The 15,177-nt window shown below is 35.9% G+C and overlaps 1 protein-coding gene across 3 annotated transcripts in view; it reads left to right on the top strand.

Annotated features, from left to right (window-relative positions):
• Window positions 1-15,177, top strand: part of NAV3 (neuron navigator 3) — a 277,955-nt gene that overhangs the window by 67,723 nt on the left and 195,055 nt on the right. For all 3 annotated transcript variants that reach the window (XM_066368505.1, XM_066368504.1, XM_066368503.1), the window contains exon 6: window positions 1,947-2,086. In XM_066368505.1, the coding sequence (XP_066224602.1) occupies window positions 1,947-2,086 (140 nt within the window). The remainder of the gene's footprint in view (window positions 1-1,946; window positions 2,087-15,177) is intronic.

Genomic DNA, 15,177 nt, shown 5'->3' with positions numbered 1-15,177 from the left:
GTCACTCGTTCTCAAAATTCCGGGTCCATGGTTCTTGTGCTTTACTGACAAGATCTGGAGATCAGTTTGAACAAAAGTTTAACTGCTGGAATCATTTGGAAAAAATTCCGTCTTGTGTCTGATACAAACTCTCATGAGCAAACTAGCCAATGAGACTCTTTATTTGCCACATGTATTTAAACTCCAAAACACAGTCAATGTTTTGAAACTATTAACTATTCCGAGAAATCAACACTTCTGTTTCAAATCTGGTATTTGTGTTTTTCTGATATTTATTCCATTTTGCAATATCTGTTACTATTAAAGAAGGTATTGCTATTATTTAAGCATTCAATGTCCAAATAGTCTACAGAAATAATATACCAACTAATATTGTAAATGGAGTTAAAATATGAATATTGTTACAATCAATTGTCAAATTGTGACTTACTGGCACCAATATAAAGGATAAAAACATTCTATTCTTTTAGAAGTTTTGTAGAAGAGAACAGTGAAAAACTCAGTAATATTTCCTAAATTCTGGATTGTTTTTGTTTTTCTTTCAAAACAGCAATTACTGCTGCAGTACACAGTAACCTCCACATGATGGCAGCAAATACAATCAAAGTGGCTGCAACCTTTAATATCATGTATTAAAGAAGACTTAGAATGCCAGTACTAATTCTTAATTTCTAGTTTTTAACTATGTAGATTGAGTTTATATATTATATATGTGTTAGTAGTATAAAATAAAATATAGTAGTTGTACATTTTAGGCAAATTCAATTATCTGAAAAAAATGATACTTGAAAATTTAATATGGAAACTTTTAAAAAGTAAAATAAATGATCAAACCAATATTTATAGGCCAGATAAAATAACTGCATATTATCACTTTCTTCCAAAAGTCCTTTAATTTTAAGAGAGTCTGTGCATGTTCCCAATGCCCTGTTCTTCATACACAAAGAATAGCTAATGCTACTGCCACTGGAGGTGCATTTTATTTTATTTTAAAAATTTTTTATCTATTCATTTTAGAGAGGAGAGGGAAAGACAGAGAGAGAGAAGGGGGGGAGGAGCTGGAAGCATCAACTCCCATATGTGCCTTGACCAGGCAAGCCCAGGGTTTCGAACCGGCGACCTCAGCATTTACAGGTTGACGCTTTATTCATTGCCCCGCCACAGGTCAGGCCTGGAGGCGCATTTTAAATTGTCTTTCTGCTAACAGAGGTTTTCTTCTTCTGAGATTGGCATTCTTTCTTGTTATATTTCCTCTGCAATCTGTAGGCCACACATGTGAGATAAACTCTAGATACTTACTTTTGGCAAAGAAATGAAAGGTTTTAACGTGAAATTGGTCAAAAACAAATTAAGTGGGACCTTGCTCTCCACTCCATGTTTTAGAGTAGCTAACTAGCTTAGGTATTCAATAAGTAGTTACTGTTTGCAATTGGTTCAGTAACTTCGTTCTTCTTGTTATCGATGTATGAGTTGGTTTAGGATGCAGCTACCTAAGATACAAACAAATGTCCCACACGTTGGTTGAAAGGAACAAGCTTAACAACAGCTGCAGGTAGCAGATTAACACCCTGAGATCATAATAAAGTCAAAGTGTTACTATTTTTATTGCCTTTCAAGTAACTGTAGCATAATTTTTAAGTCAAATTTTTATTCATCAGGATATGGTAAGTATGCATTTTTTTCCCCAAAAGTGACTTTATTACTAATTGCTCTATATTATTAATATACTTTTGAGCCGTGTTTATTGGAAAGGTAAATAAGATTTTTCTAAAGATCCTCAAACCTTATGCTTTGTTATTTGTCACTTAAAAGGAATGTTTCAAGCGAAGCAAGTTTTAGAATGTCACATACTGTGTTTCCCATTAACTCTTCCCTGCTCAGAACCTTCTGCTGCACATCTTTTCACAATGTACAATAATGATGTAATTTTTCTTATACTATTTCAGGCTTCCAGGTCCCTCTAGGGTGCCAGCTGCAGGCAGCAGCGGCAAGGTCCAGGGAGCCTCTAATTTAAATAGGAGAAGTCAGAGCTTTAACAGCATTGACAAAAACAAGCCTCCAAGTTATGCAAATGGCAACGATAAAGGTAAGTGTTAGCCCGTGACAACATTGTGGCATCTAACATGTGTGTAGGGTAAATTACATGCTAAATCAAATACTCAAGCTGTGTTACAGCTTTTGGAATGGAAATGTTATTATCAGTGAAGTTTCCTGTGTTTCTTACTGCCCCTTCCTCAATTCCAGCTTTCTTTGGGGCTTTTCTTATCTAAAGAACATCTTAAGGAAACAGATTCATTAATGTTAAAGTGGTGAATTATTTATATACAGTATCAAATCTGTCTCTGAAAACAGTTTCTCCAAGATGCATATAAATAGCATTTTCTTCTGTCTTCACATGCTTTGTGAGCATTTATATGGAAATCGTAAATCTATATTGTTTATTTGAATCCTTAGTTTTAGGTAACATAAATAAGTACCATAGTGTTTTGGACAGTTAAGGTTGAAGCACAAAAAGTCGATACATAGTTATAATGGGTATTTAATCTTTAAAAGTAGCAGGACACAAATATTATAACCTTAGTTTTCCTAAAGAGACATATTATTCATGTCTATTTTATTTTCTTGAAATAATGCATTAAAACTTGAAGTTATCAGGAAGAAAGAACACATAGTGTAAGTATTGCTAAAGTTAGATTATGATTAACTATACGATGCACGGTTCTCTGTAATGTACAAAATGTGGATTTAAAGAGGTGCTGGCTTGGTGCCTCTCACTGTGGATCATGGGTATAGCCTGAGAGTATGTCATTTACACCTAAACCATGAGAAAATCAAGAACCTATTTTAAGCAATGTGACTGAGGGACTAGGGCATTCTGCTGAATTTTAAGGTAGTATTTTCAAAACAGTACAGTTTTAACTTCTCTTCATGATATTAAACTCTACGTGCAACAAGAAGTGAAATTCAATGGGGACAATTATGCTTAGTTAATAGAGCAGTATTGTAGTCAAATTTGGTTTAGCTAATTCAACTATGTAGGAACTTTTTTTTGCTCAGATTAGATCATTTGAAGTTGTTTCCAATAGATGATCTGATTAGACAATTTTCTCTTACTCAGACATGAGTTGACAGCAGTAATCTATGCTTTAGACGCTTTTGTGAGAATTTCCCATCCACTAACACAAACTCAGACAGACCATAGATCCCTGAAAGCAAAGCAGTGTGTGTTGATCCCTGAGACTCCCCAGGTTTTTAGTTTGAATAGAAAAAGAAGAAAATAATGTGTATTTGGAAGTTAGGTGTTTATCTTTAAAATATGGAATACAACTATTGATTGAAGAACCTAAGTTGTAAGACTGAAGACTTATGCTTTTCCTGGGGAGAACGGGAAGGACAGTTTCTTGTTGGAAAAACATTTCCCTCGTTTTGTGACTTTCCTAGGAAGTGTCACACAGGGCCTGTATGTGCTATGGAATTCTAAGGGAAACTAAATGTAGACATGGACTTCTCTTGAACAGACTGTTCAAGTGTCCAATTTAGCTATGTGATACTGCAGTTATAGAATGTTTTTCTAAGAAATTATTAAAAGATACAATTTTCTAAGAAATTGACAAAGAGACATAGAAGTGTTTTAGGTGACCTAATATTTTGATATCATAATGTATCTAAATTTTTTTGTCATGTGAAATATATATTTTCTTAATTTCTGGTGTTTAAAAGTAAAAATCCAAAGGTAGCAAGCAGTCATATTTTTTTTCATAGTCATTCAGTCTCTTATGTATGTTTAGGAAGTAGTGAAAAATTAGAAAATAGTAAGACAGTAACCACAAGGTGGAGACAGATGACATGCTTTACAAGGTTCTGGGCCATAAAAAGCAGATATCCTTAGGTCCAAATCTGGAGCAAAAGACAAGAGTTTTCACGGTAGTTAGCCATCACTTTTAATTCCAACTAACTAAAAATTCTAAAATATTTAATTTGTATGATCTCACATGCACAAGTATGTATAATAGTTCAAATGTAGGCATTAAATCCCTGAAGGTTGCTAATAATAAGCATAAATTGTATCATCTGATATAATATAGCCATCTGGAATTTGTTTTACATGCTACATGGCATTTCCTGCTAATATAGTGTTACAAATGGATGACAATATATCCAGTATCAATGTTTATAAATTAATATATGTCATGATAGTTTATATTTCAAAAACATTATTTTAAATTATGAGAAAAAACAAAACAATAATAAACATTATATATAAAAATTATAATAATTTGTTCTTTAAACTATTCCCGTGATATATCATTTTTAGTATGAATATTTTATTTAACCTTTTGACGTGGAGATTTGTAGTGGTGGCTTAAGTTATATAAAAATATAAGAAACCATCTGCTGACAAGGTGATCTGTCAAAACTAGTTTGTCTGCATGTCCTGGGCATAACTAAAATGAAAATTAAATGAGAACTTTCAAAGTTTACTGTATTGTAATGACAGGATTCAGAGAACACTCATTTGAGTATTATTATTCTAATTCTAATTGCTGTTCCTTTTAGTTATTAGAAATTGTACCATTTAATATTAGTAAATTAATGTATTTTACATGATGGGTTAGCCAAATGATCTCTAACATGCTTCTTGAATGCTTGTCTTAGTTGATAAGTTATATGAATCAATTGAAGAATCTCTAGAATTTTCAATAGTTAGTAAAGCTTTATTCACAATAAAACAATTTAATTTCCTTATTCTAAAAATGCCATTGAAAGCACAGTCATTTTCACGTGCATGGGATTGTAAAATAGTCTGTTTGCAATTTTGGTGACATCGAATGAAAGGATACCATGGAGAATCACAAACTGTACATCAAAAGATACAGCTAACATTATTTAATAATAATGCAATACAAAAAATATTATATTTATTTCACCCAGTAAATTAAAATATCAGTGAGTGTGGCCATAGATGATCACATGCAGAGAAGGCTGAAAGAGAAATGTTACTGTGATAGAAAGTAATGGCATCCCGCGACTCTGTTGAACTGGAATGTGAGAACAAATTTCTCAGAACAAATGATGGAATGAAGATTGCATTGTTTTTAAAATTTTTTCTTTTGAGAGTCCTAGTTTCTTTTCTTGATGACGTGACATTCAGAAACAAACAATGAATAATCTGTTCTGACACCAGCATGTATCAATTTGCCCAGGCAACCAGCAAGAGTACTCTAAGCGGATACTATGCTTTAAAGAAAAAACAAATACTTGTTCACTGGAAATAGGGATGGAAATGATGCCCTCAGTCATTTGGACATACACTTTATATCCCTGAAGCTAATTCTCATAAAAAAATTATTCTTGTTTTATAAAATCTGAGTATCAAAAAAGGTTAAACAGTTTAGAATTATTATAAATGTTAATATTTCTAGCTGTGTCTGGAATTCAGTTTCTAAATTATGATCCGCAAACACTTGTTACTTGACAAAGTGTGTTAGCAGAGAGTTGTTTTTCCATGTTGCTAAGAGACGTGCCCCAGCACCAGAGGGCATGCTACCATGTTTTCATTGTTTCTCCCATGTGAGTTGTACATTGTACCTGCACATCTGCTGAAGAGGTGAGATCCCTTCTTCTCCTGGATCCTAATGAGGGACCTTCTGCTGTGGAAGTGTTTATTTTCATTGACTCCCAACATAGACCTAGTAGGACTGATACTAAGAATTTTGCAACATTTGCAATTGAACTGTTTAAAACTGTAAGGTTTAATGTGAATATTGCACTAGCCATGGAATTTTTACTTTTAAAACATAGATATCTAGCTTTTAAGTATTTTCTTTGATTTTTTTTTGGGGGGGAGGGTAGAAATTCTTTGACATATAATTGTTTTTCCCCTAAGATGAACTAATTTAGGCAGTATTTATTATTTTTTAACTTAAATTTTATTGGCCCTGGCCGGTTGGCTCAGCGGTAGAGTGTCGGCCTGGCGTGCGGGGGACCCGGTTTCGATTCCCGGCCAGGGCACATAGGAGAAGTGCCCATTTGCTTCTCCCCCCCCCCCCCCGCCTTCCTCTCTGTCTCTCTCTTCCCCTCCCGCAGCCAAGGCTCCATTGGAGCAAAGATGGCCCGGGCGCTGGGGATGGCTCCTTGGCCTCTGCCCCAGGCGCTAGAGTGGCTCTGGTCGCGGCAGAGCATCTCCCCCTGGTGGGCAGAGCGTTGCCCCTGGTGGGCGTGCCGGGTGGATCCTGGTCAGGCGCATGCGGGAGTCTGTCTGACTATCTCTCTCGGTTTCCAGCTTCAGAAAAATACAAAAAAACAAAACAAAACAAAAACTTAACGTAAATTTTATTTTCAAGTTACAGTTTATATTCAATATTATTTTGTTTTATTTTATTTATTTATTTTAGTGAGAGAAGGGAGACAGAGAGACAGACTCCAGCATGCACCCCAACTGGGATCTACCCAGCAAGCCCACTAGGGGGCAATGCTCTGCCCATCTTGGGCCATTGCTCTATTCCTCAGCAACCAAACCATTTTTTTTTTAGCACCTGAGGTGGAGGCCACCAAGCCATCCTCAGCTCCCAAGGCCAACTTGCTCAAACCAATTGAGCCCTGGCTGTAGGAGGGGAAGAGAGTGAAAGAGAGAGAGAGAGAAAAGGGGAGAGGGAAGGGTGGAGAACCAGATGGTTGCTCCTCCTGTGTGCCCTGATTGGGAATCAAACCCAGGTCTTCTACAACTGAGCCAACCAGCCAGGGCCTATTATTTTGTTTTAGTTTCAAGTGTACAGTATAGTGGTTACACATTCATATACTTTACAAATATTCCCCCCCCCCTGATATTTTCAATACCCACCTGGCACTGTACATAGCTTATTACAATAATATTTACTATTGCTCACACCCCCATGACTATTCTATAACTTCCAATTTTTACTTTTTAATTCCTTCACATTTTTTTACCCATTTTACCAATATCCCTTCCTTCTGGCATCCATCCCCTAACCTCTGGCAAAACAGTCTGTTTCTATTTTGTTTGTTATTCATATTGTTCCTTAGATTCCACATGTAAGTGAAATCATACAGTATTTGTCCTTGACTGACTTATTATACTTAGCATAATGCCTTCTAGGTACATCCATGCTGTCGAGAAAGTAAGATTTCCTTCTTTTTTATGTCCAAGTGATATTCTATTGTATAAATGGACCACAGCTTATTTATCCACTCATCTATGGACATGCACTGGAGTTGTTACAATAACTGGTTATTATAAATAACACTGCAATGAGCATAGGGCTACCTATATTCTTTTGAATTAGTGCTTTGAGTTTCTTCAGCTATATTCCCAGAAGTGGATTCACTGGGTCATAAGGCAGTTCCATTTTTTATTTTTTGAGGACCCTCCCTTCTGTTTTCTATAGTGGCTGCACCAACCTACATTCCCGTTACAGTGCATGAGGGTTCCCTATTTTCCACATCCTCGCCAACAGTTGTTTGCTGACTCGTGATTTTTAAATTACTCTCTAATGACTATAAGATCAATGAACTGAACTGTTTCCTTTTCAAAGCAATGCAAAAAAATAAATGTTTTACTTATATTTCTTTACTGGTGATTTAATTATGTATTTTACATGACTTTAATTTTCTTAATACTTATATAAGCCTGAAAAATAATGTTTACATGATAACTTCAAGTAAATCTTAGGGATTTTCAAGAGGCCACATAATTAGGTACATATATCAAATTGTATGATTAAATAGATGTGAGTATATGTTGTTTGCTTATGCATAAATGCTCATATTGAGGTGTTGACATATTATGCATGCCTATACAGAAATTGCACACTTTGTTCAAACTGGCTGGTAAACTTAAAGCTTCCCTAAGTGTTACAATACTCCACAAAGCAGCACCTTAACATTGCAAGTGACACAAAGTAAGCATGTGCAGAATGGGCAGGGCCTGTAGGTTTCCTGTAATTACATACCATGATTTTGCTGAGTCATCATAAAGTTGATGATTGAGGCATTGCAGAAGCAACTATTTGTGGAAGACAGTTTGGTGAAGCAACAAGGGGCAAGTTAGTAACAATATGTATACCTTTGGATTCTAATGCTACTTCTTTTTTTTTTTTTTTTTTTACTTTTTAAATATTCAAAGGTGTATTTTCGTGAACTGTGAAATGAGACTCTAAATTTACTTTTACCAAACTAAATGTCCTGGCCACATAGAACAATCATTTTTTCCTTTAACAATGTTCTGTGATGGTGAAATTGTCTTAAATTCAGCAGGGAACATACACATCCCTGAGTACAAAGCCTGCCACATACAGTGAATGCTTTAAAGAGAATCCTGCTGTTGTCATCCATATTGTTGTTACTTTATATTACTTTCTGTATTGTTACTTTGTTGTTACCTTTTGGGTTGAAAGCTGGTTTGCTTCCATTTAAGCAATATACTGTTCCTGAGAAAGAAGAGATAAATAGTTGAGTGTGTTCCCTGTATCCTTTCAGAGGCTAATAACACTGTCTGTTGCCTACATGGTGTTAGGCTCTAAAGCAGGGGTCGGAAACCTTTTTGGCTGAGAAAGCCATGAACGCCACATATTTTAAAATATGTAATTCTGTGAGAGCCAACAATGACCCATGTACGTTAGGCATTATCCAATAAAAATTTGGTGTTGTCCCGGAGGACAGCTGTGACTAGCTCTAGCCACCCGCAACCATGAACATGAGCGGTAGGAAATGAATGGATTGTAATACATGAGGATGTTTTATATTTTTAACATTATTATTTTTTTATTAGAGATTTGTCTGCGAGCCAGATGCAGCCATCAAAAGAGCCATATCTGGCTCGCGAGGCATAGGTTCCGGACCTCTGCTCTAAAGCTGGCTGACCTTCCACAGAGCAATCTTCTCATCTAAACTTCCTATGTGCCTGTTGTTGCTGCCACATTGACCTCCATGTATTCATTTTAGAACTAGATTGGCATTTTCCCCAGATCGTCAATGATGTATATTTTTGTGCAAGATGAGATACTTAAAAATGAACATAATCAACAGTTCAAATGCTATAGAAACATTTACCTAAAGCCTATGTGTACTCTATTGATCAATGTCACCCTGCTAAATTTAATTTTCTAAATAAAATTAAAAAAAATAAACTCTGTGAATTTAAATGTTTTAAAGCATTAATTAAAATCTATTTTTACATCAGCTCAGAAGAATAGTGCAAGCAGGATGTCCAAGGAGATATTATAGAAGGGTGGGCAAAAGTGGGCTTACCACTGTAGTACAATAAATAATATAATAATAAATAATAATATAACTGTAAACCTACTTTTTTCCACCTTTGTATAAATTCCTGAGTGGAGATTCTCTTTATGACATTCTCATTTATACACTGCTCATTGAGGAAGAGGAAAACCACAATTCAAGGAGTTACCCAATTAACTTCGCTGTTGTGACAAACATGTGGCTTTCTGAAGAGCCATCCAAGCAGAATGTCTGAGTATGTGACAAACAGGAAAAAAAGAGAGTCAAAAGACTCCAAATTTTGGAGTCTGATGAATCTGAGTTCCAATTTTCATTCTCTCTTTTCTAAGTTTTACTGTGTGTATGAATCTGAACGAGTTACTTTCTCTTTCTAAGCTTCAGCTTTCTTATTTTATAACAAGACAAATCCTAAGTATAATGCAGATTATTATGGTTTTAAATGTGACACCATGTATGAAAGTACCTGGAAAATGTAGGCAGTTGCTTCATTATTTGTTTGTAGTGCAATTGGTGATGGAGGATAGGGAAATGGAAGAAGAAGGGGAAGGAGAGAAGGGGAAGGGATTAGAGGAATTTTTTTCTTTGGAGGCAGAGGAAAGAAGCAGTGTCATGGGCACAAAGAAGCCCTACAAATGCAAGATAAAAGTCCATTGCAGGAATGCCTTTAAATATGTGCATTAGACATCTGTTCTTTTCCCCATCCCCACATTACACCTCATTCTCAGTCAAAAGTCGAGTTATCAACATTCAGAAGTAGATCATTGGGAACAGGGACTTAATATTGAATATTTAAATGGCACAGAGACTATTATTTGTGGCGACACCCACCCTGGAGGAGCTACAGAGAGTGTCATTTCAGCTGGGGCTGTGGTGCAACCTTTATTGTGATGAGTCCAGAGAGACTCTTATTATTAGAATGCCCTCCTGATGCACAGCGGCTTCGATATGCCCTCTTAATGAACTTGAAGCACTTCATTGCTGCTACAAAGAGACAGACAGGAGACAGATTGAAGTTGAACTTAGAGAAGTGTCTTATATGGGTGTACTCATCTGAGAACAATTTTACAGCTGTTGCCGTGACCGTGACTGTGGATGTTATAATTTGTAGTCCCTCCTGTCTCATTTTTCAGTGTAGTGATGTAGAAATTCCTCTTATATACTTGAGCTCCTGTAGCCATCAATCTAGCTGATGTCAGCACATTTCAAAAACACCCAGACTGATTTCTTTTTCCGCTCTCTCCTCTCATCCCCACCAAAACTCCCACGCATGCAAGAGTAGGGGTCCTTTGACTGACTTCTTAACCTAGTTGCATAAACATGGAAGATACATGTTAAATATGTGGCTAAGACAATGAAATAAAGGACATGGGGAAGCCTGAGGAGCCGCATCTGTTCCCGGGAACCCTCACCAGTGATTGCTAAGCATCCAGGTGGAACTGGCGAAGGTTTCCAATGTTCAAAGAGCCAAGAATAGGCCCTGGCCAGTTGGCTCAGTGGTAGAGCGTCGGCCTGGCGTGCAGAAGTCCCAGGTTCGATTCCCGGCCGGGGCACACACGAGAAGCGCCCATCTGCTTCTCCACCCCTCCCCCTCTCCTTCCTCTCTCTCTCTTCCCCTCCCACAGCCGAGGCTCCATTGGAGCAAAGAGGGCCTGGGCGCTGGGGATGGCTCCTTGGCCTCTGCCCAGGCGCTAGAGTGGCTCTGGTCGCAGCAGAGCGACACCCTGGAGGGGCAGAGCATCGCCCCCTGGTGGGCAGAGCATTGCCCCTTGGTGGGCGTGCCGGGTGGATCCCGGTCGGGCGCATGCGGGAGTCTGTCTGACTGTCTCTCCCCGTTTCCAGCTTCAGAAAAATACAAAAAAAAAAAAAAAAAGAGCCAAGAATACTAATGCCACACCGCTATGAAACATTTAATAAATTTAGCCCATTTGGGTACTGTCATAAGAAACAAATCTTTAAAGCCGACAATATCTGCAATTGCCATGATTTTTGAGTCTGCTAACCCTTTGCTACTCAGAACATGGTCTGTGATCAGCAGCACGGATGTCATCTGGCTGTTTGGCATATAGCATCTGAGGGCCCACTGCAGATCTGCTGAGTCACAATGTGATGGGCATTTCATGAGATTTCAGGTGACTCACATGCACAGGACAGTTTGAGAACCACTATGTGAAACCCTTAGAATGTTAGTCTTTCAAGGGTTGAGCTTGGCCTCTAGAGTCACACAATTTGGAATCAAATCCTGGCTCCACCACACTAGCTGTGTACCAGTGAGTGAGCTCTTTAGGTGCTCAGTGCTTTGCTTTGTACAAGTGTGAATTAGCAATAGAAGCTCTTCCCACCTCATCAGGTTATTGTGAACATGAATGTGAGATAATGCAATTAAAAAACCTTCTGCCTGACCTGTGTGGTGCAGTGGATAAAGCGTTGACCTGGAACACTGAGGTCACTGGTTCAAAACCCTGGGCTTGCCTGGTCAAAGCATATATGGGAGTTGATGCTTCCTGCTCCTTCTCTCTCTCTTTCTCTCTCTCTCTCTCTCTCTCATTCTAACCCTCTCTCCTCTCTAAAATGAATAAATAAATAAAAATTAAAAAAAAACAAAAACAAAAAAAACCTTCCATAAAATGCCGGTTGGCACTATATATTTGTAATAATTATTAACATTATTTTCATTATAGAATAAGAAATATTACCAATAACTTTTGAGATCGATGTAAGAAAGTGAAGATGAATTTATTATAACGGCATTATGTTTGTTCCTCTTAACAATATTCACAGCAGACTACGCTTTGATTTCTGTGGGGCGGGGGCTGTGTTTCTCTACAGTTCTGTGTCCTAATATATGTATGTATATATTTTTAAATATAAAAAATAGAAGAAAATGTTCATATAGTTCCCTTAAAAATTCCATTAAAGTTCTTTCTACTCTGAATGATTACATATCTCCCTAAGTCATCTCTCTTGATTTTATTAAATATTGTCTACCACTTGTGCAACTCCTATCTCTACCATTCCTTTCTTACTTCCTGCTAATTTAATATTTATTATATACCCACTCATCTTTTTTGAGTCTTTTTTATTTCCTCTGACTAGATTATGTAGTATCTTAAAGTGTCTTGCATAGACTAGCAACTCAATAAATATTAACAGATGTTATACATGGATTCAAATTTTATAGGTTATAGAAATTGAATAGTGTTGATTAATATTGCTTGAAATATTAGAAAAATAGAGCTATATATGTTGGACAAAACCCAGCAAAACAATGATGTCATGAATATGTATACAATTCAATGAACTTGAGAAAATTCATTTTGTTTGGAGGTGTTCTTAGTTTCTAGTTGAATCTAGGCAATTGGGAAATTAAGTTTACTTTATGTAATTTAATTAAAGGCATTAATTTGGCCATCACCATTTTCTATGTTTCTGTATTCAAGGAATAATATTATAATTAATAAGCCATTGAACATATCTTTATACAGTTGAGAAGTCGTAGAATACAGTTGTTGACAGCTATAACTTTAAATTCAAGGTAAGCTCAGCTCTCAGTTTTGTCCCTTACAAATTATACAACTTCCAGCCAAGTTATTTAACCTCTTTGTGCTTTAGTTTCCTTGTGTGTGAAGTGCGGGTGTTAATGAAAACTTTGAGCAATTGTTGGGAGTTGTTGCCTGTCACAAAGTAGGTGCTATGTGTATAGTATAAAACTATGCATAGTTCAGGCATAGTCTTGCTCTCATAGAATGTACACTGTAGTGGAGGAAACCGATCAATATGGTGGAGTTACAATGGCTGTTCTAGAGGAAATGCTAAGCTATGGAAGAATGCAGAGTAGCCATCTAGTTCAGACTTCATGTTAGGATGGTCAGAGGTAGGGGTGGGATAGTGGTTTTTGTTTATTTGTTTATTTGTTTGTTTTGTTCAGGATAAGTGAGGTCAAACTTGAGACTTGGGTGATAAATAGAAATTATACTGAAGAAATAAGGGGTAGGTATTTCTACCTTTAGGTAGTAGATGTATTGTATTTGCTACCAAGAGTGATTCAAATTACGATGAAATGTTACCAGTCTCTGAAGGGGGCCTGTCAGTGAAATAAACTGGCAGTTAGATATACTAAAAACAGATAGAGGTAGAAGATTGAAGTACATTCACAGAGAGTGAGCATATTTGAGAGACTGCATATTTTGAAGCTTGTTATATTTATTTGTTTTACATTAGTCAATATAACTACTATTTTTTAGAATATCTTAGTGTTTGAATATAAATATGGATTTCTAGAAATATTCTAGAAATGGACACAATTGCTGAATTTACCATGAATACTTAGAAAATTAATTCATCATCATATGCTTTAAAATTTAAACACACCATGTAAGCATTTTGAATTTGGTAATTTACTACATTGTAATCTAGTGTATATACAGTCCTATATTAAATTTTTCCAGTTGAAATGTGGATTGGAGAAAGGAAGTAAGAGTCCATGTTGGTAGATCAATTTGTTTAAGAAAATTTAGTTTAAAATACATTTGTCTATACTATTATTATTAATATGTTTCACAAATCTATTTTGTTATTTTAGGCACATATATTTTTTAAAATCTCACACAAATATTCAACTAATGATTTAACCTCTTTTCTTATCTCTTCTTTAGTTTCTTTTTTTTCTATATAAATTTCCTCTCCTGAAAATGGGTGAGACTAGTATATTATACTAATTGGATTGATTATATGTTGTTCATCATACATTTCATATCTTTGAAGAAAGCATTTAAAAGTAAAAGCATTGTGCCCTGGATAGTGGTGCAGTGGATAGTGTTGACCCAAGTGTCAGGGTTGCTGGCTTGATTTGCAGGTGGCCGTCTCAATCCTGACACTGACAACTTGACCCCAAGGTAGCCAGTTCGAGCCCCAGTCAGGGCACGTATGAGAAGTAATCAATGCGTGCAACTAAGTGGATCAACAAGTTAATGCTTCTCTCTCTCTCTCTCTCTGTCTCCCTCCCTCCCTATCTCTGAAAAAAACTAAACATCGTACTTTTATATTTAAGAATATTTAATACATTTAATTGAGCTCCAATTCTGAATATTATGAAAAGAGTAATCTTTATAAAATATTTCCTTTGAGCAAGCACTTTGCATCTATTTGTTAATATCTAGTATATTAACTGTACCAAATGATACCTCTCCTACATAAATATCTAATTTAACATTTAGCATTCATATCTTCAAAAAAAATAAGAGTATGAAAGAGAGAGGCATTTGTGGTAGAAGAAACTTAAAATAAATGACTTGATCAGAATTATACAGTTCCCAAATGTTGACATTTATACTGAGGTCTTTTACTTCATGCTCAGATCATTTTTATTTATATCCTATTACAAAATTCATTTTGATTTAGTTTTTCATGCTTAAAAATATGGCTTATAATAAAACATTAATTAGTGCTATCACTATCATATAAAAATCATATAGTGAGGTTTCTGAGTGGACATCAATGTATTGTAAAGTACCTATTTGACAAAGGCTTCTTTTCCTATGGCCCCAAAACGTAACCCAATTTTTTATTAGAATTTAAAGTTTATTCAGATCACTACAGGAGGCTGCTAGTTAAGAACACAGGCTTTGAATTCAGTTCAAATCCAGGCTGGGTGACCTTGAACAAGTTATATAGTTTTTCTGTGCCTCAATTTTTTTAATTTGAAAAATGAGAATAATGTTAACATAACTTGTGGGGTTGTTATAAGGATTTTATATAAATGTAAATATATGTGTATATATATATATTTTTAGTAGAATATTTGACCCATATCAGCATAAATTTAGATGCTTTTTATACAACTAAAAATAAACAATATTAACAAAAGTTAGATCCTGATTTCTAAGCATATTTAATCAGATAACAATAAGCTAGGCTCCCTGT

This window comes from Saccopteryx leptura, chromosome 2 (assembly GCF_036850995.1).
Source record: "Saccopteryx leptura isolate mSacLep1 chromosome 2, mSacLep1_pri_phased_curated, whole genome shotgun sequence".
NCBI lineage: Eukaryota > Metazoa > Chordata > Mammalia > Chiroptera > Emballonuridae > Saccopteryx > Saccopteryx leptura.
The sequence above is the reverse complement of the archived record's forward strand: the minus strand, read 5'-3'. Positions and strand labels throughout refer to the sequence as shown.